At 40.0% G+C, this 27,265-nt stretch overlaps 1 protein-coding gene across 2 annotated transcripts; it reads right to left on the reverse strand.

Annotated features, from left to right (window-relative positions):
• On the reverse strand, positions 1-27,036 carry ACTR3B (actin related protein 3B). Of its 2 annotated transcripts, none has more exons than XM_075419782.1 (12): positions 26,878-27,036; positions 18,824-18,879; positions 16,865-16,989; positions 15,767-15,877; positions 15,311-15,406; positions 15,048-15,155; positions 13,593-13,736; positions 12,834-13,007; positions 10,146-10,238; positions 2,085-2,210; positions 1,551-1,634; positions 1-945 (listed from the first exon to the last, which is right to left on the reverse strand). In XM_075419782.1, exons 1-12 carry the CDS (start codon positions 26,919-26,921, stop codon positions 811-813), a joined length of 1,296 nt encoding a protein of 431 aa, XP_075275897.1. In that variant the 5' UTR covers positions 26,922-27,036; the 3' UTR covers positions 1-810. The 2 variants fall into 2 exon arrangements, with proteins under 2 accessions (XP_075275897.1, XP_075275896.1); XM_075419781.1 differs by having other exon boundaries at positions 1-949.
• Positions 27,037-27,265: the final 229 nt, after the last annotated feature.

The raw sequence follows: 27,265 nt of genomic DNA on the forward strand, positions 1-27,265 counted from the left end.
TAAAGATGTTAACAGCTTTTATTTCACTGGTGCAAGGCCCGTGTGTCATCCACCACTCACCAACAACAAAACAAAACATCATCTTCTATAAAACAGTTTCAGAAAATTCAAAACAAAGTAACAGTGGCTATAATAAACTTCATACAATACTGTAAATCACTTAGTTTGTGTCATCCAAACAAGAACAAATCAGTTTCTAGCATACATGGCTTTTTTTTTTTTCCAAAAAAAATACCAGCACAACTCCAATACATGCCTCACACCCGGAAATGCGTAACATCACTCTATGACGTTGATAGCTGTTCGTGCTTAGAACTAGTCATCAATCACCCTTATCAGTATCATAGAATACAAAATGATATGAAAAACCTACATTTACAAAGTACAGTCCCAATCCTGCAATCTAATCCTTCTGGGCAGGTACCTGCATCCATTCCAACTCCCCTGAAGGCAATGTGGTATTTAGCGCTCCATTGCTAAGATTTGATTGCAGAATCAGGGCACAAGTGGGAAACGTTCAAATCTTTCCACAAGCAGTAAAACACTGCCTCATTCTTCTAGATTCAGTTTCAGTAGTATTTGCACAACCTCCTAAAGCGAGACTTACCTATTGTCAACTACCTCACATTCAGGAAGGAAGAAAGATAGGCTTTAATGTAGTCAGCAGAGAAATGGCTTTTACTGAAATGACTTGGGGCTGTAAGTTGTGCTTTAGTGCACAGTGGTGATCCAAATGCTTCCAAGAAACACCCATAACTTGCTTCGGTATTTACAGTATCTGCTCCCTTTCTCTGCTTTACATGAGTTTCTTCACCAGCAAGGTATCAGAGATCTTGTTTCCATTAGACGAGCATTATGACATGACTCCAAAAACAGGATTATGACGACAAATACTAGGACCATACTCTTCATAGTCTTTCTTGGTGTGACATACTTGGAAAAACTCTGGCTATGAAAATATAAAACAAATCCACTCAAAAGCATCAGAATATATCAAGTAGAAAAACTGACAAATAAACTAATGCCTTAACATTCTCGTAGATTACAGCTTTATGATGTGGTATCACTTTTTATAAATAGAATGAAACTAGAAATATTAGGATATGAATACAACTGATCAATAAAAGATCATCTGGACCAAAGACTGCTTTTAAAAACAGCAATAAGAAATCCCACTCTGGAGACAGGAATTGCTCCAATTTTCCTGCATTGGCTTCTGTCTTGGGTTTAAGACCATTGATTTGGATCCTATATTCCTGAAGTCCTAAAATAATCTCTAGTGCTGACTTCAAGAATAAAGGGACTATATTGCAACTATCATACAAAAAATACTTCAGAATTATCTCAAACCATGACATCTTTACTCAAGTAAGCCTCCCACCTGCCCTGTACAAACATTACTGAGATAAAAGTTGGGTAAGGATTCCAGAATGTGACATAGTTTAGGCTGTCACAATGAAAAGGTCTAAAACTTAGTACTCAAATAAAATGTAACCAGAAGACAATACGCAATAAAAAACAAATTCAGAACAATTTTCATAAAGACTTACTGTTGAAGCCAGCATGGAACCGCCGAACCAAACTGCGTAACGCTGCATGTGATGTGTGATCACTTGAACTTCAACTGGTTTGGGCTAAGAAAAAAATAGTTCATATTTAGTTGGTTTGTATTTTCTGGCAAGATCCTTACAAAATAAAAATGCTCAGACCCAAACATCTTCACCTCTCCATTCACATCACTGCCTCACACTTACTACTCAGTCTGCCACGCTCCCTAGGAGACCAAGTCATAGGACTTTCCATGATTAGTATGCTGAAGGACACAACAGTTAAATCCCTCGTGCCTACTGGTAAGATCACATATCTCCTAGAAAGGAAACCAGAAACGCCCTTAGAGGCTGCTCACAGTAACTTTTAGATTCCTTTAAAGACACGCCGTGCATTGCAAGGCTACCAATATGTTTAACAACACATAGATATATATACTAAGTTTACAACGTGGCATTTTTACTAGTGAGGAGAAAATTCTGAACTTTATTTCTTTCACTACGTGTGTAATAAATGCACCTGAAATTCTTACTTACTTTTATCCGACCACCACTGAGCTCCTCACTAAGTCGCAATCTCGCATCCACTACTCTTTTCAAATCCCTTTGCAGTCGTCGTCCAAAGTCCCTGAACATCGTGGATCCTCCCGAGAGGACCACATTCTGTGCAGAAAATAAAGACACATTCTTTAAATTCATCTTCAAGCAAGTTTCCCAAAAGCCAACACACTGCAGAAGTGACTACTTGAATCTTAACATCATTAGGAAGCTGACAAGCTACACAGAACACCTTAAGCATTGCTCTATTTCCACAGGAGGTCCACAGTCTCCTACTTTCTTTATCCCCTTTAAAGAAGAGTTTTATGTACAATATATTATTGCAAAAGAGAAGGATGCCATTAAAATCGTGAGCTAGTACCCTACACTTGCAGAGCAGCAGAAATCAGAGCCTACATCAAAAAGTTTCCCAGGGATGCTCACAGTAGAGCAGTTTTAGCCCTGATGCCAAATAAGGCTCTAGCCTCGTTACATTACTGTTAGTGTCTTTCCAGAAGCTGTATCTAGAACTCAGTATTTTTTTTTTTCTTTTAAGAGTTAAACTCCTAAACATAGCAACAAGCAAGTCCAATGAGTCTTCAGAAAGGTACCACAGCTCCAAAGAGGACTGCGGTACAGAGAAAGGTACAATGCCTTTCACTTTTCTGTATCTGCTTGCCTGGTATTACTTAGTTTTCAGAGCAGAACCAATAGCCTCTTAGCCTGGACTTCTACTTGGATTTTCAATAGAGGCTTGAGAGTGTCAAATCCTTAATTCTGATAATGTTGTGGGGTCATAGACTAACAGAGAAGTCATTTCAAAGGCAGGGGGATCCAAAACAGGAACCCTAGAACATTAACAGTGATGCCAGCAAAAATGCATTTCACAATCAGAAAAACAAACTCCATGTGACAAAACTGCATGTGTGCCCCTGTGTACTGCTGCCACCGCCAACCAAAGTGCCAACCAGTGCATACTAAAACCACTCATATGCCTTAGACACATGTTCACCAGGAACTCAGCTGAGATTGAGAGTTCATTATGCACAGGTCACAGGATTCTCTCTCAGTAATAGTTTTTGACACTGCAGACCAAGACTGTGCACATAATGAAAGAATCCCTGAACCTCTGTTTTCAGTCAGGAAGTCTGCACTCAGATCTGAAGAGTCAAAGGACAAGCGTTCACACTTGCAGGGTGCAGAAGTAACTGCTTGGATTTTAAGCAAAAGATAATATGGAAAATCTTGTTTATAACTTGCAAAGCGAGAAGAAAGCTGTTTCCTTCTTCATGAAAAAAAATCTCTGCACATTGTAAAAACCATTACAGCAGGAAAAACTCATTTCTTCACAGCTCCAGATTATTTACAGTATAAAAGAGTATATAACACGGCAGATGTACTTACAAAAGCACACATCCCCAAAACATTACTGAAACATTTCCCAAAAGAAAGAGGAGGACAGAGAAGAGTAAAGAAACCATATGTATAAGCAGGAGCCAGAAACCACAGTTGGTCCTAAAATTAAAGCAGGAGGGAGATTCCCCCTGCTTCCCCCATACATAAGTACATCTCTTCCCTTGTCTCAAAGTGGTCACGCATGCCACATGGGAAAAGGCAACTGCTAATGGGGGAAAAAAAAAAAAAGACAACAACCAACCTGAGTGATGGAATAGCAATTAAAAAGATGCCATCAGAAAATACTACCTGGAGATAATGAAGCTGGCGAAGACTGCAAAAGCAATAATTCTATTCAAAGGAAATTAAACTTCAAGTACACTCCATAAAGTGGACAATCCTATTGCTAAAAATAGATTTCACCTGAGAATAATTGTTTGAATGCATCCGAGACCAACTCACGCAACGACAGATTTAGCAGTAACACTGGAAGGATCTTTTATCATTCCAGGGTTGGAAGCTAAGAGGTTACATCTTCCTCAGATTATGATTATTCAAGTACTTCTACACACTGAAAGAAGTTTAACAACAATACTGGTCAAGCATAACAGAAGCACTAAGGTACACCTGCTGAAAAGGTGTGTCATCGCATTATCACATACCTGGACAAGCCAGGCAAAGCAGCAGTTCAGATACAAGTAAATAGGTGACACCAGCTGCCATTATAAGATGGTTACTTATACAGTTATAGTTCCCCTGCTCCCTGCACTTCTTGTCAGCACTGGGCCAAATCTGTACTAACTCTTTCACAGAAGACTGTTCATGTACAGGCTTCAGCAAGCTATCACAACTCAGCAGGTTGGTCTTCTGCAAGGAGGCCAGAAGCCAGGTAGTCCTCACTCACATCGAAAGCAGAATCCATACACATTCCCCACCCCTCAAACAACACACACGACATTTACAAAGGACCCAAAGAAGGTGGGAAAAGCCTGTCAGATTAAAAAAAAAAAAAGAATAAAAAAAATAAAACACACAAACCACCAACCCCCCAAAAAACCAAAACACAACCAAGAAACTCCCCCTCCCGAGCAAATACCTTCTCCAGAATAACTGAGTGTAACACCCCACAGTAATTCCAGTAACTACTTAACGAAAAAACATAACAATGAAGCATGCTAAACACATCTGTGGAGAAAGCTTACTAGTTACGTTTGGGTTTCAGCCTGTCTGGTAATTCTCTGATCTCCCAGAAAAAAGACATCAAGAGAGTTCAGATTTAAGTATCTGTTTCCAGTCGATTCCCCTATACAAGAGTTCTTCTGATCTTACTCTGCTCAAACACACTTCAGCAGGTTTAACAGCTCTAAGCAGACCACAGGTTTCACAGCTAACACTGATTACCATACCATCTGACAGAAAAAAGCTCCAGATGATTTTTACTTTTATAGCTAGCTGGTTGAAAATGTAAGTTGTTTCAAAAGAATGTACTCCTTCAGAAGAGAGGGTTGAAGACCTGCCACACACCTGCAAAAGCGAACCACACAAGTAAATAATGAAAGCAGGCCATGTCTGGAAGGAAACGGGGGGGTGAACACCATCCGTCTCAGAGGGCAGGCAAGAGATTTCTCACTTCTCATCCACACCCTTTATTTCTCTTATGAACTCTCAGACATTGAGTTTCTCTCCATACCATTTCTGATATTATGCCTATACAGTGCAGTGCTGCAGAGATATGAAGCTACCTAACACAACAACCCAGTTACTGTAACTGAAAATTTCTATTTAAATGAAGTTTACATTAAAAATTCCAAAAGAATAAATTACTTTCTGCAGAACTCAATGCTACCAAACACCAGGTGCTGAACTGGTTTGAGCATCTTCCTACTGCACCCTGCAACACAGTGTAAGCACTCTCTCAGCTGGACACTTCAGATTTTGGAGCACCAAGCTGAGAATCACCCACTGTTCTGGTAAATATGAACTGCAACACTGCATCCACGTTTCCCCTCCTTCCAAATGACAGCCTAAATTAAAGTTGTTTAACTTGACACCATGCTGCCAGAGACATGTATTGAGAGCAATATATGACTGTTAATAAAAATTATTAAGCCAAGCACTTCATGACAAGTGAATCAATTAAGCTACATGCCTCTTAATTCAGTTACAGGGCAGTATCTGCCAACACTGTATAATACTTATACTTTCCATACATGTCAAACAACAAATATATTACAAAGAAGTAAATGTATTGTGAGAAACACTACTTTTTAATTAAGTTTGACTTCTAATGGTGAAGAAACAGTTTGTGTTTCTTTAAATTATTATTTTCCATGTTAATTTAACAGTTCGAGTAATAGCAAAAGATTTCAGCATGACTTATGGTCACGCTGTTCCGCAGAAAGATGCCTGCACGCAGACACAAAAGTAACCACAAAATACTGCCGATGTATTGAGCTACCATTAAACCAGCTAGCACAGGTAATGTTATAAATTAAATTACAGCTGTGACAGGAATAAACTGGGCTTCTCCTCATTAGTCCTGTGCTACGCTAACAGTGTTAATCACTTGGGGCTTCCACATGAGGTAGCAGGAATACCTCTCCTTTCCCATGTCTTATCACCAGTGCCAATATGATGCAGCTCTATTGGCCTGGCCGTGTCTCCACAGAGCCTTCGCACTCTGTACTTAATGATCAATAGCAAACATTGCCATTCTGCTGAAGCACAGATAAGCAAAAGTCAGTTGAACCCCATCCAGTCATCTGAGGATACCTACAATTTCGGAGAGGAAAGGGAAGAATAGGGTTGATATCGCAAATAAACTGGGCACTGTCGCAGCCGGCCGCTGAACCCTGACACAGCCGGCCGCCGTGCCACAGTCTGACAGCGCCATCTACACACCACGCAGCACACGTGTGGCTGTTCTCACACAAAATATTCACCCACAGTGCAAGTTAGAAGTGACATGAGGGAGATGTCCACTGCCCCTTTAGCCTCTCACACCCCAGATCTCACCAGGCTTTGAGGATGGTTCATTATGACCTGGGCAGCAAACAGTTTAACCTTCAGAGAGAACGCCGATACAAGTGCAGTCCAAATCTTAACTGCATCAGCAAGCTCAAGTTCATTATTGTCCACAACAGCCGCATGCCCAGCTAAAAAGTCATAGTCTCTAATAAAAAAAGCCAGTATCATTAAAATCCTGTCTCCATGCACCTGCATTTCCCCTGAAAACGTGGATGATTTATCAACAATAGAACACCACATTTGCCAATACACTCCAGTCCCCACCTCACGCAAAGTTTTCAGCTTGAGAAGCTAACTTACAAGTTTGAGGTCAAGGATCTTACAACTTGATCCATCGTGATTTGAATCACAAACATTTAAACGTGCTTGGCTAGGATCTTTCAGAGCTATTTCTGACAGAATTTACCTAGGTTCAGGTGTCACTTCTCTTGAATTCTTTCATCCATATATTTGTGCCAAAAACACAGCAGAGAAAGTTGAAAGAAATCAGTTGTGGGGACAGCCAACGACCCTACGCTTATACCCTTTCTGCTGGGAGAAGGCACAGACCTCAGAACTGTCAATAATGTTCTCATCTCCTGTTACCATCTCAACTCTGGAAATATCTGGGGAGAGACTGTGGATAGGGAAAAAGGAAGATGAAGTAGAGTGTGAAGTAAGAGTGACAGTTTCTGAACCTGTTACTAACAAAAAATACTGTTTATTAGAATATCAAGCAGTTTTTAAAACTTCTGAAAGCCCTTTGTCCACCTTTAAAGTCATTAGAACTATATCCACTAGGCAATTGTTAAATTCAGCTGCTCTTTTTTAACATTAAGTGGCAAAACTCATCCCCTGACAAATGTTAAAACAAGTTTCAGAGCATTTTCAGGCTGCAAACAGATTTTTAAATAGCAATTAGTATCGAAAACATCCAACACTAGCATCTGTTCTGGCTATACCACTGATGCAAGCTGAGTGTGCGCTAGTTACACCGCGTTTAGCAGTACATTCATAGCAACCTGAAAGCTGAGGGGAAGGACCGCGTTTTTCTGCAGACCATACTCCCCATCACGCTACTACTCTCTCCCTCTAATTTCTCTGCCTTTCTGAGGTATCAGTTATACTATCTACATATATATATATGTATATATATGAGATAAGTATAAGGCAAGATTGTGGAACAATTTAAGAAAAAAAGAAGCTGAAGAATTCTCAAAAAAAATAAATAGAACTAGACGAACTATACACCGTCCTTCCCAAAGAACTCCAAGGGTGATGCAATGCCTCACTGCGCCGCACGATCGTATTTCTAGCTGCTTGCAGGATTGGTCATTTTTCAGTGGAATTCACCACACAGGAATGATCAACATAGCAAGGATGCCAGATTATTTCAGGCACGTGGTAAGATCCAAAATTACTCCCCTGTCATTTCACCTGAGCACTCACTTTAAATTTCATTCCACCTTCTAAAGATTTGGGTTTGTTAAAAAAAAAAAAAAAAAAAGAAATCCACCTTATTTCTTCAAATTTCAGTGCAAGTCCCCTGGTTCCCAACCCAGCAGTCTACCTACCTTGTTCCATTTTAGCAGAAAGCAGCCCACCCCAAGCAATCCAGAACTCTCAACTCTGTGTTAGTGATACAGACAGACACGGAATAAGAATATAAATCAATTCTTCCAAGCAATCACATTAAGATGGTGTAATCATGAGAATTAAAAAAGTGGACTGCTGGCAACCATTATACTATTAAAAAGACTTCATCACATGTGAAAGAACGTTTGTGCTTGGTATTGAAAAGTTACAGACTATGGAATCTGGCTGAAGAAGTCAGTCTTATGAAGGTCCTGCTCGTCCAAACTTCAACATAAGGTAAGATCACCACCTCATAAGAGAGACGCTGATCTGACTGGGAAACAGGGATACTGGCAATAAATCTAAAAAAAAGAGAAATACAACCCATCTTTTGACATCCTATGGTGAAACAATGCTTCAAAGGCTACGCACCACATGTAACCTGCAAGAAGGGTACCTGCAGATACTTTCTGCATGAACACTGGGGAAGAAACCAAATACATTTGATGGAAACCTGGCTCCAAAGCACAGGGCCTTGGCTGGCCACCACGCAGCACTGTGGACAAATGAAATTGATAAACCAGACTAGCAGAAAGTATGAGTGGATTTCTGCACCTATACACCATTTCAAACAATGAGAACAGAGATGTTCATCCCCTTGCAGTGACCTTGCTTAAAGAACATAGTAACTATTGGCATTAATAACTACTGATATCTACCATTACATTCAATAGGTAATTGTGTAACATTGTTTTAATTAAGCAAGTATAATGAAAAACAGAAAATGGAAAATCAAAGTTTCAATCAGTGGCAACGGAAAGTTATTTGCCTGCTGATTATGGTGAGGAAAGAGTAACAACCTCAATTTTTAAATATCACTTTCCAGAAGTCAGTACTAATCTCAACCCTACCAAGCAATGAAGCTATTGCTCTACAGCAGCTTTGATCTTTCAGGAAAAAGGCACAGCCCCTAAGCACAATCAGATATTAAGGGTCTCCTCAAACCTTCTGCAACACACCTAAGCTTGAAGCCATTGAAGACATCTACTGCAAAATTCACTTCACATAATGAGCCTGTTAAGTAGTTTAACTTCCCATTTTATCCTGCTCCCCAAATTTGCTCTGAAGCACTATGTCTCATGATAGGTTACAGAGTACGTTTACTAGACAAGTAAAGCAGACTGAAAAGTTTTAGTAGTTATGAACTACCCCGAGATACAACCTAGTTGGAACTTAACGTTCATTCTAATAAGCGAGGAAACTAACACCTTTTACACGAGCACGCAAACCTCTCCATGCTATTACTTTACGCTGTTATTTCCAATAGAGCACTGCTGCTGCACAAGCAGAAAACAACTAGGAAGCATAAGATGTGCTGCCAATACAGAGAGAGCTTGCCATAGGCTATGCCTGTCAATACCTTCCTTTTCATTTCTTAAACAAACAGTGACTGCAAGTACTCTCTGGACTACACCCTGGGCAAGTTTAACCAGGCCTAGTTATTGTCTCCTAAAAGATTTCAAGTCTTCTTTGGGGGGTTGGACTAGATGACCCACAGAGGTCCCTTCCAACCCCTACTATTCTGCAATTCTGTGATTCATGCACTTTAATATCGGGTTCAGTATCTGGCTAAAAATGCAGACAACAGGCAGACACAAGTGAAGACTATGAAAAAAAAATATATGTATTTGAAACCACTGCTTAATAAAGCAGGGGGCGGAGGAGAGTGAGAAGGGCAAGACCATGACATAGCCCTTAAAACAGGCAAAAGCCAAAGACCTTTGTGCACAAGAATCCACACTACAAATGCCAGATACAAATAACACCCCTCTGTCTCAGTTCCTCAGGGACAATACTTACTTATGTATCAAGCCGCTGTTACAGATAAACCTTCTTTCAAAAAATAAAAAGCAGAAATGTCAGGTAGTCTTCATTCAGATGTGGCACTTTGTTTAACTTCACTCCTATTCAAAGTTCACATTTCTCATAGTGGGGAAAGTAGTAGCTACGTATATGCTTTATGATGATGCTGCTGTATTTAGTCTTCAAGTAAATTAAGTTCCTCTTACAATAAAAAGACCATACCTTATATAATGGACGCCGGACATCAATGGGACAGTTCTGTATAACTTCATCAACTACATCCGAAATGGATTCCATAAAATCAGGATTAGCGAACTAAAATGAAATAGAACAGGCATTAGATTTTTCATTCCAAGAATGGAGAAAAAAAAAGGCAGAAATGAGGCTGCAGAGAGATTTTGTAATAGCACTCTTAAAGAGGATGGATGGGAACCAAAGTCAGTATTACTCCTGCTCACTAATTATTCTACATTATAACAAACCCACTTCTGTACAAAGGAAATGAAAATTCATTTTTCTGCTGAGAAATCCAGATTCTCTTCTTTGGTCATAAATTCACTGTTTACAATTTATGCACTATGGACCTACTATTGCATGTGACATGAGTTTGAGTTCTCCTGCAATACTAAACATACTGTTGCTGTGCAGTGTGGTCCTGCTTTTCCTTTTAAGTGAAATCAAAATACCAGTGAAAAATAGAATGTTCCCCTGTAAAAAATTTTTATTCCTACTGAAATGCTTATGTTAAATTCCTACCAAAAAGTCAGATTTTTTTTCCAAGCACACAAAATCTCTAATATTCAAAAAGGCACAAATACTGCAAGGTCTTTAGTGCAAGTCTCCATCAACGCAAACATCAATACAGTGCTAATGTAAATTTCTGCATTTATAAATACTAGGGAGTCAGAGTTGCTAATGCTAGAAAACCTTCTTGGACTAGTGGCAATTTTCCACTTAAAACTTAAGATGAACTTTAAAAAAAAAAAAGAACAGTTCATACCTTAGGTTTTGCACTTTCAGAGATTAAACTTTGAGAAATTAAATGAATTACTGATATCTATAATAATATATTATTATGCATATTATTATATAACTTTAAAACTATCCCAAAAGTGTGGAAACTATTTGGGATTTACATCCTAAACAAGATAAGTGTCTAACTGGATGAATAACAAGAGCCAAAACACAACAAGTATACACTGAAGTGAAAGAGAAATTAGCAAAGGAAGTTGGCTTGGAGATCAGGAGCCATAAGAATGATGTGAAAAAATCACCAAGGATTCAAGCTAATTTCCATGGTAAGAATTAATCATGCAAGAAGCTAACACATGAAGCCACATAAATTAAAAGAGAAGAAAGAAGCAGTGTTGCTTCATACAGAGAGTTCTCATCTGAATGAACTACAGCCTGAAAACTTCTCCCAAGCTCTCCATAAGAGGTTGATAAAACAGCAGGGCAAAAGGAGTAAGTAGAAATGAGAGTTATGACATCCAAAGCAGAGTATAACATGCTTCCAGAACAGGGACAAGAGAACTGACATGTGAAATTGTGGTCTGCTACCAAATACCATATGGTTGGAAAATAGCAAGTAAAATATCTAATTTAAGAAGTGGAGAAATAATCTGGATAACTACAAATCCCAAAGCCTAACTTCAAGAGTATTAAAGACTTCAGAACAAATTTTATAAAGTGAAAACAGGAAAAGATTACAAGAGAGCTTTACCAAAGGCAGCTTTTACCTAGCTAATTTGATACCCTTTGAAGTGTGGAGTTAATGAAGTCCAGCGAGAACTTCTCTTTGGATGCAGTACGTATCATCTAGTGTGTTTTTCTTGTCTAGAAAGTCAGTTCAGTATTTTTTCAATATAGAGCCAAGAAACTACCAAGAAATGAAGAAAATGGAAATTAGTCCTTTATCCTGCTCCTAACAGGCTTTAAAGGGACTACAGAAAGAGGAGCCATTAAAATGATGTCTGACGTGGGATTCAATGCCTCTCTGTAAGATCACATTGGTAAACAGCAGGGAGGATAAACTATTTAGCCCACAGGTTTAACGTCGGCACAAGATCACAAGATCAGATGGCTACAAACTGACCACAAAGATATTAAGACTGGAATTTTTTTTCATATTCTTCTGATAGGAAGAGAGTAGACAGAGGGAAACTGCACCAGTGTTACTATGGTCCTTGATTAAATTTTTTAATAGTATCACAGGTTATGGGTGCCTGCAATAAACTCAACGGAGTGCACAGGAATGGAGAGGACCCTCTCTGCAATGCTGTAACATGTTAAAACTTGACTCATTCCTCTCCCATAGTATCACAATATCCCGAAGCTCAGTCACAGCAAGCTACGAAAACCCAGACAGACCAGGCACTGTAATGTTTCCCAGAACTGTACATGCCGCTTACAGCCACACCAACAAAGATCTCAACGGACTTCCCTCAAGGACAAACTTAGCATCTGTGCTTTACAAATTGATTCGGTATCAAAACTCTATGTCCAAGATTTTAAATACTATCAGTAGAACGCTACCAAGCTGAGCAGCACCCAAAGTGACTGGCAATCTAATCAAATACACAGTATCAAGGCATATTGGTTTAAACCAATGCTGAAAAAGGGAAGGAAAATATTATATAAAAATCTGTACATTCAAACAACTTCTTCTAAATTTTTGATTGCCGTTAAAGAAACAGAATGTTTTATACGTAACAGTGAACATGAGAAAAACAATGGCCCGCTGTGCTCGGGTTTTGCCATGCCCGGGCCCGGGGAGCGGCGCCGGGCCCGCAGGCAGGGCCTGGCCGCCACGGGATGGCGCCCGGGCACCGCGAACGGCAGCGCCGCCCGCCCCGCCCCGCCCGCCCGCCCGCCGCTCCGCAGCTCCCGGCGGCCGGGGCCCGTCCTCACCTCGGGGTGAAAGAAAATCTCAGGTCCGAGGAACCTTTCGTAACCGACATCTATAACAAACTTGGTTTTGTTGATGGCGTTGATGCCAGTGTACTGCTTGATCCATTTCCGAGGGTCTCCATCGTACTTGGCAAACTCTTTCACTATGTCAGGGCAAATGTAACAGTATTTCTCCTGTCAAGAAATCCCACGAGTTAAAAACCCACCAAAATACTTATTCCGTCATTGAACTTAAGTATAACAGAGTCAGAAAACAAAGACACATGAGCGTTCCCACAGGCGGGGCTGTGCAAGAGGCTCCCACCCACAGGGCCGCCGAGGCCTCCAGCCCAGGGGACAGGGGCCCTGGCTCCGCCGGGTCAGTCTCTCTCGGAACCAAAACCTCACCACCTTTCTGTCTGTGACAGCACAGAAGTTCAACAGCGAGCTCTCGTCGCAAGATCAGACCCACGCAATCACCCTCCTGACATCGCATACATTTATTTTGTTATTAAATTAAAAAAGCAAATTTTAAACAAATCTCAAGCTTAACACACTGATTTAATCTGCGGAACATATTCGCTCCAAACAGTCTAGCACGAAGATTCTCTTCCTCTTTCTCCTTCCCCCGCACTTGATCGGATAAACCACCAGAAGCTTGTGTAATTACAGCACACTGCCTACATTTGCATTTTTAAGAGCGCCACTGGCAACTTGTTAAAGCCAAGAAACTAGCTCAAAGAGTTTTATTTATCTATTAAGTGATAAAGAAGGGTGTACCTTTATGGCTTTTGCTGTCTCCAGAGACTGTTCAGGAGGAATTCCCACCTCCCTTTCCCTTAGGAGTTGTTGAATAAAGTAAGTAATATCTCTACCTGCAATAGGAATATGTTTGATGCAACTTCCAATTACATAGCCTTCTGCCTATGTAGGAGGAGAGGACGAGAAATATTTAGGGAAAAACCTACTGTGTATCAATAATTAACAGCAAAACTAACATTCATTTTTACAATATTTTGTTTTGATTTTTAAATACAAGTAAAATTTTGAAACTGTTAAAATACTATAAAGATGTGCAACCTACTCCAAAGTGGATATTATTTTTATTTAAAAGACGTTGATTACCATATACAAACAGATATTGATTATCTAATAGATACACAACTGATACACAAAAAAAATCTTGCACACATTAGAAGACAAAGTCTGGTCAGATGGTTCCTTTTAGGCATAATCTGAAAAGCAAGAGTAATATAAACAGACCACTCATGACCTGTTTGACAGTGAAAAATTAAGAGGAAAAAGTATAAAATTTTTTCAAATACTCAGACAAGAAAAAACAAATTAAGCAGTATCTAACAATAAGCACAATAAAAAACAATAAATATTTGCTGAATTTTTGTCAGGATGCATTTACTGAAAACAGTGGTATTGCTGAGACAACATTGTTTCTTCTCTTGCCTTTTTTTTTTTTTTTATATTTTTCAGAGATCCACATAGTAAATGCTCATTTTTTTCCCAGCATTTCCCATATGAAGCAAATACTAAGAAGACTAGGTTAATACCAAAATGCAAGATGAAGTTACAGGGAATCGAATTTATCAAATTTTCATTTATAAAATAACTGATCATTCAAGCATACTGTATGCTTCAGAAATACACGCAATGACATCAATAGAACAGATGTCAGCGTGCACACCCTAACTTCAGCCGTTTGAGATCAACCATGTATATGAACATGCATTTATACAAGCTTGTAGTTGTTTCCACGCAAGCAGAGTTCACTAACTGCTAAAATACCATAAAATCATATAAAAAGCATACGTTGTCAGCTATACTAAACAATCAAAATGCAGAACATCAAAAGTCAGGAGATATCTTGTCAGACACCGGTCTCATGCAGGAGATCCAAAACCACATGAAACAGAACTGAGGCATCACAGTGACAGAAGACAAAGTTTAACACAGAAACAGCCTTTAAAAGATGGCCTGACGATTCCTTACTGTGACCTTCCTGTAGTACACAAGCTAAATCACTTGCATAAATAAGTTCACGTAACAAAAAAAATACTTTTCAAAACAATCATAAGGGAGGAAAAAAATCTCAAGCAATCAAGCAACACAAAAAAATTTAAAAATAAAGTTTAGTTTGACACTTCTTATTTAAACCTATAGGAAACAAACCCCATACTTGTCCAAACCACTGATAATTTCAAGCTGCATCCTGCTACATACCACAGGAATGACATGGGTCACTCCATCACCACTATCGATGACAATTCCAGTCAAAGTCCGTTCTCCAACCTGCCGTGACGTCCAAGAGGCAGCTAAGGCCAACACTGCCTACATGAGAAAAAGTTTATATTTAGAGGCAGGCAGAGTGTGCTAATTTACGGTGTCAGAAAATACCATTTCAAACATTGTAGACACGTGCATAGAGAAGACTATACATACGGCAGCTATACTGTACTTTAGAAGTATTTATTCACTTTATTCACCTGAACAGCAATGTAAAGTCCTGGTATGTTAAATGATTCAAACATGATTTCTGCAAGATACTCTCTATTTTCTGGTGTGTTCAGCGGAGGCTCTGTCTGCAAAAAAAGAGTTTTGAAAAAGCACCTCAATAGAGTCCTAATGGTTCACGTATTGATTAGCTCAGTATGGTAATCAAACTTCTAAAATTCACAGTGCACTCAAAATAGAAAATTTCAAACAGAATTTAAACTGATTGAAGCATTTCAAAAACAAAATCCAACCTGAAGTAGCCTGCATCACAAAATGAACAGAATTTTGTTACAATGCAGCTTTCCTCTTCCCCTACCCCCCGCATCAGTTGCTGAAGAAATAAGAGAGATACAGAGAAAAATCCTCCAACAGAGCTACTTGTGCTTGAAACATTATTTAGTTTTCCTCCTACAAAAATATTTTCTTACCCTGTCTCACTAACTCACCATTAAAAAATAGTGATCCTCGGGTTCAGCTCGTAGGTATTTAAAAATGACCTGCTCCATGAACCTCTCCATGAGGTCCCAGTCTTCAACAATACCATGTCGTATAGGCCACTAAAGCAAGAAAACATGTCAACACCCCAGACCATACAAGGATAAACAAGCCCAACCACTGGAACCGTCTAAGCCCCCAAACCCTCACATCATCTGAAAAAATGAAAACACATCATCTCACGGTTACCTTATCAAATCCTCCACTCTAATTTAGAGGCACTATTTGAAGCTATCTCCTACTCCCAGGTACTTCAAATTGCGATTCCGTCTTGCAGAACTAGAAGCCAGAATCCAGACTCTACTCCTACTACTGCTGTTGCTCTATTGTGGCACTGTGCTTTAATCTCTTTTTGTATCAATTTTATCATTTATTAGGTTGAAAATCATACTTGACTTCAATATGCCTTCCAATCTACAGAAAGGAATAAAGACCATATAGGCTATACATTTTTCAATGAAAATTCTGGCAGGGATGATGTTTACATTTTGTTCAATGTTAAGAACACAACTGACATTTAACTAATACAGCAGGATGTATAAAATATGATTTTTTCCACATAATTCATAAGCCAGTAACATTCTGTAAGTACAAGAAGTCCTTTACTGGGGTATAGAAAGTATGATTCACAGAAAAGCTGCATTGAAGACAGCCCTGAACAAAACAGTTGTGACATTCCCTGAAGCAGAAGTATCCACCGCATTCCCCAGTTCAGATGCCATGTTAAGAGGACACACTTTTAGCATGAATTTCAATATTCAGTGTATATGACTATTTTAATAGCTCATAACTTTGAAAACTGAACAGTTGCACTGTACCAATGGATATTTACACAAGGGTTCAAGCACCAATCACACAGGACAGCCCAGGTAAAACAGACATTTAAAAAAAGGTAAATCCATGAACGAAATTATGCAGTTTTTAAAAAACAACAAAAATACTTCACAAAAAAACAAACATGTTTTAAACAGCTATCAAAAAGTCCTAGAACATTATATAATAAAAATGTGAAATTTTGGAGAGACTTCTTAAAAATACTCAATGCTTACCTTTGTAGCATAGGTAGGTTTATCTATGGCTTCATCTCCTATGAAAAAATCCAGATCATCCACGCCTTTCATCACCCTCCTCTGAGCCTGGTCACCTACTTTGGCTGATTCTCGGATTGCAATACCTTAAAACAAAACCCAAACAAATCAAAACAAAATTAAAACATTTAATATCAAGTAATGAATATTTATTTACATAAAGATTCTTCTCCAGAAATAAAAATTAGTACATAAAAAGCATAGTTTCCAGAAAGCAGAAATTAAGTGAGCAATCTATTGACAAGCCAATATAGCAGACTTCATTCTCACCGCATCACACGGGATTCCACTCACCCATCCCTCATTAATGTAAATAGTAACTCTGAGAAAATCTTTAAAACTTCTTCTGTTGCAGACTACAGCAGCCACTAAACCTGCGCAAAGACAGCATTCCACCAGAGATACTCCTAAAGCCAGTAAGCAACACGATTTTCTGAGTTTCAAGTCCGAGAATTAAGAGAAAGAGAACAGGAAAAGAAAACAAACTATGTACTTCCAAAATAAGTATTGGAGTCATTATCCTGGTTGGTGAGAAGGAAGGAGGGGATAAATCAATTTGCAGTGCTACAGAGAAATCTTTGGAGACACTTAACTTCCCATTAGCAGGCTGCAACTATCACTGAAATGACTAGATGATGGCTGCTATAGGCAAGAAGATGAGGCAGCAAAAAAAAACAAATCTGGGGCAAGCTATAAATAAAACCTGAGTAAAGTACTCTTGAAACATAACCTTATTTATATACAGTTTTCTTTTAATAGGTCATAATCAGCATCTAAATAACATACAGTAGAAAATGCAGAGTAGACAGACATCCATCCATAAACACACCAAATACTATCAGCACCAGAAATTACTGACAGGCAAACAATTCTTTTGGAAACACAGCTAAGCCCAACAAGTTTATAGTTTTATAGAATAGGTCTTAAAACAACTCCACAAGAAACTCCTGTTACCACACTTCTTTAAAACAAGACAATTCTTTACCAGTAGCTTAGGTTTTAATTTTTTACAACGCTTAAAATCGTAAAAGTATAACCACTACTGCAGCTGTATCTGCTAAAGAGCACGTATCTCTCCACCTCTTTGTCCCCCAATTACCTTTGTTATTTCCTTATCTTTACGTCTTCTACCATTAGTAGCTACAAGACAGTCTAGACGCATTAATAAGTAGCTAATTGATGAACTTCACAAAAAGGCACTGTTTAACATAACTGGAGATAACCATGAGATAATAGATGCCATTATAGATGTAAACACATACTCAGTGCTACTATATATATGGCATTTGAGAGAAACCATTAAGACAACAATTAAAATCCAGAACACCAGAAAGGTATAACATTTTAAACAAGTTTAACACAAAAAAAATTAAGAGTAAATCTACTCCATAAAAGCATGTTAAACAGGCAAAAACATTTTAATTGGTAAACACATGCCCAAAAAGAACACTTCCTAATAAGAACAACTTTTTTGAATATTAAACTGTCTACAGTCCCAGACAATGTAAATAAGGCAGACACCACCTGCACTTTAGTACTTAATTTGATTGGAAGCCTTCTCCAGATTATCCGGGCAGTAACCATGGTGTCAGGTAGACAGGAGGTAAATTGCATTCTGTCTACTCAAGAATCCTGGCAGAAAAATAATGGAGATAAAAAGGAAATTGGACTGGAGTTCTCTTCATCTTTGTCATGGCAACCAAGAGCTGATTTAATGAGCAACAGTCCGAGCTAACTGCAAACAAGGAGTTCTGTTTAGCTACACTCTAGCCAAAGATGCTAATGCAATGAGTATCACTTCCCAGATGGACAAGAGACTATGAAGGCTGAGCTGGGAGTTGGAAAGCACGTCATTTACTCATGAAAGTGCTCAGTGATAGTGGTGTACATTAGAGTTTGGAGGGACAAAAAATTACTCACATGATGGGATAATGAACTGAGGTTCTGTATTTCCTGCATAGCCAAGTTTCGTATACCTAGAAAAAGAATGATCACAAGGTCATTAGATGCACTTAGATATTAAAAAAAGGAAAAAAAATACTTTCAACTCACTACCCTTCTTAAAGCGCAGACCAATCGCACAGCACATCTACATTTTCTGGGTTATGCTTTCAAGTGTCATCCTGCTGAGAAGAAAACTCAGAACTGGTAAATATTTTAGGTTATTTTTTAGACACCTTCAGCTTACAAATTTTGGTAGTGTTTTTTCTGAACTATGAAATCTGAAAACTCAGCTCTTGCTTCTCCATCTTGTTGACCAGCTATGACAAAAGATGGGCAGGCCACATTCCACCCTTCGGTAAAAATAGGGCTGAGCAGATCTTACCTTTCAGAAACGTACTCTGACCGACGATGTCATTAGACTTTGCATATTTGTTTAATATTGTCAAACAGAAAAAAAAAAAAAGAAACAGTGTGTCTTAAGTACAAACCACAGTTCAGAACAACCCCCATACAATTCCCTTTCATGCCTTGCACAAGCCACTCACTGTCACAGGTACAGCATTTGTGCGTGGTAATATACACTTACTACATCAAACTAAGCATGCATTGATAAAATGCTTTAGAGATGGGCAGCAGATGGTATGAAGCACTGTCCGTCTCTTTCAGTACACATACAATATCTATTTTAACAAGTTTCTTTTTTGTCTTGATCCTTTACTTGTTAAAGGGAAAAAAAAAAAAAGAAAAGGAATTTTTACGCAAAACCTAACATCTCTGCACAGTGTTACTGGCTGCAAGCTAGTTCTAGCTGCTAAAGACCTGAAATAATTAACAACCCAGACTATGAAAAACAGCTCTAATTCCTGAGGGAGGAATAATTCAGAAGCAGTTTCCAAAGGAAAAAAAAAAAAAAAACCACCACCAACAAAATGAATTGAATGGTTGCAGAGATTGAAGTCTTTCTCTAATATTGTCAGTAGATTAGAATACAAGTACAATAATAGCATGATTTGAGGGAAATTAGAATTATTCATATCCATTTTTACCAAAAAAACCTAAAGCCACAACATTCTTAAATGAGACCAATCACAATCTAGGTACCAAAGTGAATTTAGGGTCTTTGTGTACAACCCACTCTCAATATTTGCAAACAATATTATGCCATCACTAAAGCTGAGGGTTGCTTTTTCAGCTTAAACAGTAAGTTCCCCTTTATGGAGTATTTGGTATAAAAACACTCATTAAGAGTCAGTTTGGTTAGATAAAGGAATTAAATCAAGACTGAATTAGCAATAACCTTGGAATTTAAATATTATATTTTCAACATCTCTTCAAAGCTATGGCTTCAACAGACTTCAAATAATAGTTAAAAAAGGCATTTTTCCCAAGGCTAAAAAGACAAGGACTGTGTTTTGGGGGCAAGGGTTTGTTATATTTTTAAACATCATTACATGGGCATATGCTTTCAGTCTAATCCAAAATGTTTATGCATACTTTCCATGGCTCTCAAAAAATATAATCAGAACATTAGACTGATATGTAAAGCAGGCCATTGTTAGTATAATTCTTTTTATTACTATTATTGCATAGTTTCTTTACATTTTAGAATGAGGCCTACCTAGGGAATATTGCTAAAACAAAACAAGCAACAGCAACAACCCTGGGATTTAAGACACATTACAGGATACTTCCTCTTTGTTTCTCCTTCTGAAATGAGTTTTGCTCAAATGCACACAGTGATGACCAAGGAAACCATTTTTTGATTCAAGAGTCCTGGTTCTAAGAATTACAAACGACTATCAGGCAGAAACCTCATGAAAACAGCCCTTCAAGCCCCAGTGACAAAAACCAAAGTCAATATATACACATATACGTAAGCATGTAAGTATGTATATATACTTTTTACACAATTTTATATATGTGTGTGTGTGCATATATATAAAAATATATTAAACTAAAGCTTCCTGTAATATAACCACAACTCATTTCTGAAAGTGAACTCTGGCGAGAGGCAAGTTCAGTTTCCCATCTTTCCACCCTCTACACACACGCTAAACTCACATCCGCTCACAGTATTAAAAAGAAAACACCCTCTAAAAGTCTACTTAGGCTGTCAGTCTGCAATAGCATTACCTTCCCTCTCAAGTAGGGATCAGATATTCCTACTAGAGTAACTTATAAAGTTACCAAAAGCTCATAGCTCAGTATTTTACAGATTTTTTTTTTCACTGGATGAATTAACCCCAGTTAAAACTACAGGATAAGCTTATTTCTCAGTATCAGTGAAAAAAATAGTTCTCATCAAAGAACACATCTCAGAGAAGATAATATCTGGAAGGATTCTTTTGCATGTCATTAACCCGTGAAGGATAAATACTAGAACTATGAGAATAACTAAATTCTCAGTTCAATGCTGAAGCGAGGAAGTGAAAAAAAAAATGCTGTTTAAAAAAACAAAAATCTATTTAGTATCAAACAAGTGGCTGTATTTCAAGTGTTTTGACAAAACCAAACAGAAGGGAAACTCAAACTACTCTCAAAACCACCGAGTAAGAGAAGGAAAAGAGATGATGCAGTTCTGCTGCACTTTCTTCTCCAGTCGCCTGTTCACTCAGGACACGGCAGACTTGGCCCCAGCAGGACCCTAACACATTCCACCTTCCAGAGCCATACCCAAGAGTACATTAAAGCCTTTGGATGACCCACTTCCAGGAGTTCCTACAGAGACTGTTCCCTTTTATACAAGATATTTAAATATTCATTGACCTGAAAGGCTCTGGACTTTGTCAGTTAGAGAGGTTACCTGGTCTCCAGTCCTTTCTCCAATGAATATTTAAGCATCAAAAACATGGTTTTCTTTCTCCTGAGCTACAGCCTAGCAGACTAATGGCAATGCAAGGTCTTGTGATCTGTAAATTACACAGACAGCTGTAGGGAACGTAGATAATCAGTACTGCAACTTAATTTCATTAAAATTAGTAGATTTATTGCCAGTGAGATAGGAACCTACTGGAAACTCTCCAGAATGTGGGATACTGGAGACTGCATTAAAGATTAGCAGAAAATCAATCCCACAGACTACGGCTATTTTATGCACGGGGATTTGAAGGGACTACTCATATAAAAAAATCTGAAAAACTATACATTGTTGAAACAAGCAGTTTCTAAAAATAAAGATCTTCTCCAGTACATCCTGTTTTTCCCAGGTGATCAGTTCGTACACAGATCAGTTTCACTAGCTGCTGCTAGAGGAATGGTAAGTCCTAACCCCCTTCTCTTCTGAGGTCCTACCATGAAAAAAATGGAAAAACTTACATAAAATATGACTGCAAAGATGTACAAATGGACCAAACTTGGAAGTAGATACTGCACCTTCAACCATTTTAAAGAGTGAGGATGTATTTTGAAAAATTCTTACTAAAGCAGGAGAAAAACATAATTTAGGCAGCTAAATCACAAACTCGGGCAGTTGCTTTATCTATCTCAAAATCCAAGACATCCAATTTTTTTCTCTGGACAAGGATGCAAAAGACCAAAGCCCAGCTGTGAAGATTTTAGCATTTCCTCAATTTCTATTGCTTTTTGGTCCAGATCTTCAAAACAATATGTTAAATCCACAAAAAAGCTCTGAAGAGATAGGTATGAAGTAACTGAAAACAGCCAAATGCTTTATTAAGTCCTATAAACAAACAAAAAATAGCCTCTGTAAAGAGAAGACTTTCTCAGACAGCTCAACACTAAATGACTAACAGTTATTACTGCCAGAACACCTGTGATGTGATGCTGCCATGAAGAGACTGCACTGTCATTCTTACGAACATGCCTGAGAAACTCGCAACACAAGGTCTCCATAAAGATGTGGAAAGGCATTTTTGAGATTAAGGAGGATGTGATGAAGGAATGGGAACGAAGAAAGAAGGGATGAAGGAGAAATAGCAAAACAAAACAAAAAAATCTGTTATGTCTGCTCAATTTACCCAAGAGCATGAGCAGCCACATAAGAATAAACTGTACATTAGAGCCATAGCTTTTTTTTTTTTTTGAGAGAGAGTTTACAGGACTGAAGCCTGTGATTACAAAGAACAGTTAATTAACCCAGGCCCCTTAGATCCAGAAAAGCAATCACAGTAACGCCTGTTCACAAGTGTCAGATGTAAAGAGCAGAGGTAATATTTGGCTAAAGCAACTCATTTAGCATCAGAAATACAGTAAGAGGGGGAAAACATAACATGTTCTGAGGTTCCAGCTATCTTTAATAGCCCAGCACCAAGAACAAAAAACACCCTAAGCTTCAAGTTTTAAGACAAGTCCAGCTCACTTCTCCCAGAAATCAAGTATTTACCTCTAGCTTGTCAGGAAGAGTTTGCTGAAGTAATTTTTCTTTACTAAAAGAAAAATGGAGTGACTTCAATAAAATACACCCAAAACAGAAGTATTCCTCAGTGTCTGCAAATGCACACACTGAAGAGGAGAGATATATTTTAAGACATCTTTGTTTCACACACCCACCTACTAGCGTTCTGATGTCCCACAGCTAAATGCCAGTTAATAAAGCTAGTTATGAAGTTTAAAGCTAACTAAAACAGCAGAAGGAAAAAGGCCTGGTAGTCCTAAGAAACTAAAAATAGCCTGCCCTTCTCCACAGCAGGACTGACAGCAATGTGTAAACTGATCACAAGGAAAACCTCACGCAAAGAAAATGAAAATGTAGTGCAGCAAAATTGAAGTAGGACACGTCATTTGCAAATACTAATGGAAAAAACGACAGCAAATTATTACCACCAAAATTTTGTCACAAACTGCTCACTCTTTATTTACAAAGAAAGTTCAAGTCATCTATCCAGTAGAGAAAAGGAACATTATCCTGTCCTGCTGTGACAATATGTTTCTCACTGAAGGTCTGCATGTATTTTCTACACACCTGTTTTTGCTTTTTTTAGAGAAATTCCAGTATTTTACAGGACTGAGGCCTATGGCTGCAAACAACAGTAAATTAAACCAGGCTCCTTACGCACAAAACAACAGCAGACTTCTTAAATCCCCTTACACGAAAAGAAGAGGGATTACTGCCTGGACAAAGCACCTCATTCAGCACCAGAGACTACACAGAAAAGTGTATTTTACATACATAATGTTCCAAAGTGTATGTCTGAATACACCTTTTCCTTTTCGCTATGCTCTTCCAAGTGTTTCATGTGAAAGCCCTTTCATGAATAATTTGAATGAATTGTTTGAAGCTTGTAACCCAAAGTAGATTCATTCTAACAATAAGAAGGTTTTCAGCCCACACAGAGGAAAATTCCAGAGACTGCGTACCAATGAGTCAAGCTACTTCTTCTGGCTGCTTTGGTTCAGACTCTCATTTCTTCTTGAATTTTGCAAGATGACTGAATGTGAAATAAGTTATCTCATTGCTGAAAAGTCTTCCACATTTGAGCACCCTGCACCGAAGTCAAGTAGAAGTCACATCACCAGAGACGCCCTATGGTCTCATATGAATTAAGATCATTTGGATGCATGGAAATGCAAAGTTGTGTCATCTGGGGACTATCCGAAACCTTCCTGAAACAAACTGATATATACATCCACACATACAAATTCCATCAGTTTCACCCGTGAAATCAGCAAATAAATTTTAGAAATTCTACATAAATTATTATTTCTCTGAAAGGACACAATAAACCATTTTCTATCCTTATTTATTTTGTACAACTGTTGGTCAGCAATTTGTACTGCTAGCGCAGCACTGGAATCACTGCACAGAGAGCAAAGGAGGTCTCCTGCAAAAGACAGACATTGCATTTAATGCATTTTCTGGATTTTGTAGTTTATACTGTAGCCTTTTTAAAGGATCCACCTAGAGCTCCCACTTCTCTCCTTGAAAAACTCTTCAAAACTGTCAAGTAATATTCCTGTAATGCCAACAGTTCTGTGGAGGACAGATATTTAAAAAAACCTTCAGCAAATAAATAGAAAGAACCTGGAAAACTATCAAGGAGTATCTAATGCACAAGAAGAATTACAGGCAAGATGGAACTCGGTCTCTGTTCTACTCCCAAAGTTTCCAGCTGTGGACTCCACTATTCCCCACGGAGGAGACAGAGCTGATTTCTGGTAAGATAACGTATAAACAGAAACAGGACAAGAGAGGTCTAAAAGTTTTGTGACAGTTTAATACAGACGTATTTCAAAATAAGAAACACTTTTTCAGTAGAAGGCAGTCTGATATCACATCATCGGAAAAGTTCTTCCTCTGGTTATCTAGGGCATTGGGGTTTTTTATTTGGTTGGTTCAGGCTTTGATTTTTTTAAGATGGCTCAGTTCCAGAAATTCTAAAGGTAACTTTCAAGCATTAAAGAAATTAAAATAGTGCTGTAAATACCCTGCAGAGGAAAAGTCTATTCTTGCAAAACATTAGTGCAATCAGTGACACTGAGGCAGAGCCCGACAAGTAAAGTTACTGGCTAAATAGTTACTCATGGACCGGTGTCTCATCTCCTTTCCTCCTCAGAGCTGTCGGTAACTGTTCAGCCAAAGGAAAGATGTTAGCAAAAGCACACCATCTACTCAGTATCACCTTCATTACAGCTCTCTCTGACACCTCCCACTCCTAAGGCACAGCAGAACTGGTCAATCAGATGATGAATGGCTCTTCTCTAGCCACAGACAGGTAGGAAAGATCTGTTCCTGAAATGCCTCCCGAACACAGCCTCTGCAACTTAGATTCGTATTAGTCCTTCAAAGGCTTGAGTTACAAAACTTGTGGTTTGGCTAACTGTAGAACAAATCTCACGCTGATTTGACAAAGGTGAAGAAGAGATGACCTAACGACCAAGAAATACCACTAGTAGAAGACAGCCAGCCCTCATTTCATTGCTGGCTGGAGGTGATACCTGGAAAGCTTCAAGAAGATGCACAGGTCAGCTGGAGGCACGACCAGCCGCAACCCGGCAAGGCAGCCACGGTCCAGGCGCTGTGCTGAGTACCCCTCACCTGCCTCTGGCCCACAGACAGCACTGATGCGTAGCTCCCAGGCAAACAGAACATGGGTCACAGAATCACAGAATGTTTGGGGTTGCAAAGGACCTCTGTGGGTCATCTAGTCCAACCCTCCTGCTGAAGTAGGGTCACCTACAGCAGGCTGCACTGGACTGCGTCCAGGTGGGTCTTGAATATCTCCAGAGAAGGAGACTCCACCACCTCCCTGGGCAGCCTGTTCCAGTGCTCTGTCACCCTCAGAGGGAAGAAGTTCTTCCTCATGTTCAGACGGAACTTCCTGTGCCTCAGTTTGTGCCCATTGCCCCTTGTCCTGTCACTGGGCACCACTGAAAAGAGTTTGGCCCCGTCCTCCTGACACCCACCCTTCAGATATTTATAGGCATTTATACGGTCCCCTCGCAGCCTTCTCTTCTTCAGGCTGAACAAGCCCAGCTCCCTCAGCCTTTCCTCGTAGGAGAGATGCTCCAGTCCCCTCACCATCCTCGTAGCCCCCCGCTGGACTCTCTCTCCAGTGGCTCCTCACCTTTCTTGAAGTGGGGAGCCCAGAACTGCACACAGTACTCCAGATGGGTCCCCTCTCTCCAGGCAGTCATTTGAAATAAGCCATCCCCAACGTCAGCATTTGAATCACTCAAGAGTTTACAGTCAGAGAACGTGAACACGAATTGGACTGAAGAGGAGGAGAGGGCACATGGAGACCCCCGCATCCCCGAGGAGCGCGGCCTGCCCGGAGCACACGACTGGGGCACGGCAGGACCGCCCCGCTCCAAGCTCCCGGCGGGGAGGAAGGGCAGGAGGAGGAGGAGGAGGAGGAGGGGGGGGGGGGTACCCGGCGGAGGGGCCCGGGGGAACGCCAACCCTCCTGCCCCGGCCGAGAGGGGGCCGGGACACAAGGCAGGAGCCCGGGCCCATGAGGGAGGACGGGACTCCCCGCTGAGGGCCCCGCCGGCAGGGCGGAGACACACCTCCCTCCCTCTCCCCCCCCCGAAAGGGGACTGGCAGTGCCGGTCCCGCCGCTCCCCGCACTCACCCGGTGCCTCCGTCTATCACGCAGGGGGGCAGGTAGCTCGCCATGCTGGGGAGCCGGCAGTGCGGGCCCTACGCCGCCGGCTCCCCCGGCCCGGCGCGGCCTCAGCGCATCGGCGGCGGAGGGGCGGCGGGCACCATGCAGCCGCCTGTCAGCGCCGCCCCCAGGGCGCCTGCGCCGCCCGCCGCCGCCACGTGACGCGGCCTCCGCCCCCGCCGCTCGCCGGCCGCCATCTTGGGGGAGGGCGGTGGGGGCTGCAGGCTCGGGAGGCTGTTGCGGGCGGCCCCGGTCTCCTGCCGTGGGCTCTGGAGGCGGGTGGAGGAGCTTGTGAGAGGCCACGTGTGTTGATAGGGTCGCAGCCGTGTTCTGGGCTTGGTGCCGTAGTCACCTT

Source organism: Opisthocomus hoazin, chromosome 4 (assembly GCF_030867145.1).
Source record: "Opisthocomus hoazin isolate bOpiHoa1 chromosome 4, bOpiHoa1.hap1, whole genome shotgun sequence".
In the NCBI taxonomy this organism is placed as follows: domain Eukaryota; kingdom Metazoa; phylum Chordata; class Aves; order Opisthocomiformes; family Opisthocomidae; genus Opisthocomus; species Opisthocomus hoazin.

Excerpts from the sequence above, each read along its gene's own strand:
- ACTR3B (XM_075419782.1), bottom strand. The coding sequence starts at position 26,921 with ATGGCGAGCTACCTGCCCCCCTGCGTGATAGACGGAGGCACCGG. Across the intron at positions 18,880-26,877 it reads GTGATAGACGGAGGCACCGG|GTATACGAAACTTGGCTATG; the intron begins GTGAGTGCGGGG and ends TTCTTTTTCTAG. Across the intron at positions 1,635-2,084 it reads TCAGTGGTGGTCGGATAAAA|CCCAAACCAGTTGAAGTTCA; the intron begins GTAAGTAAGAAT and ends TTTTTTTCTTAG.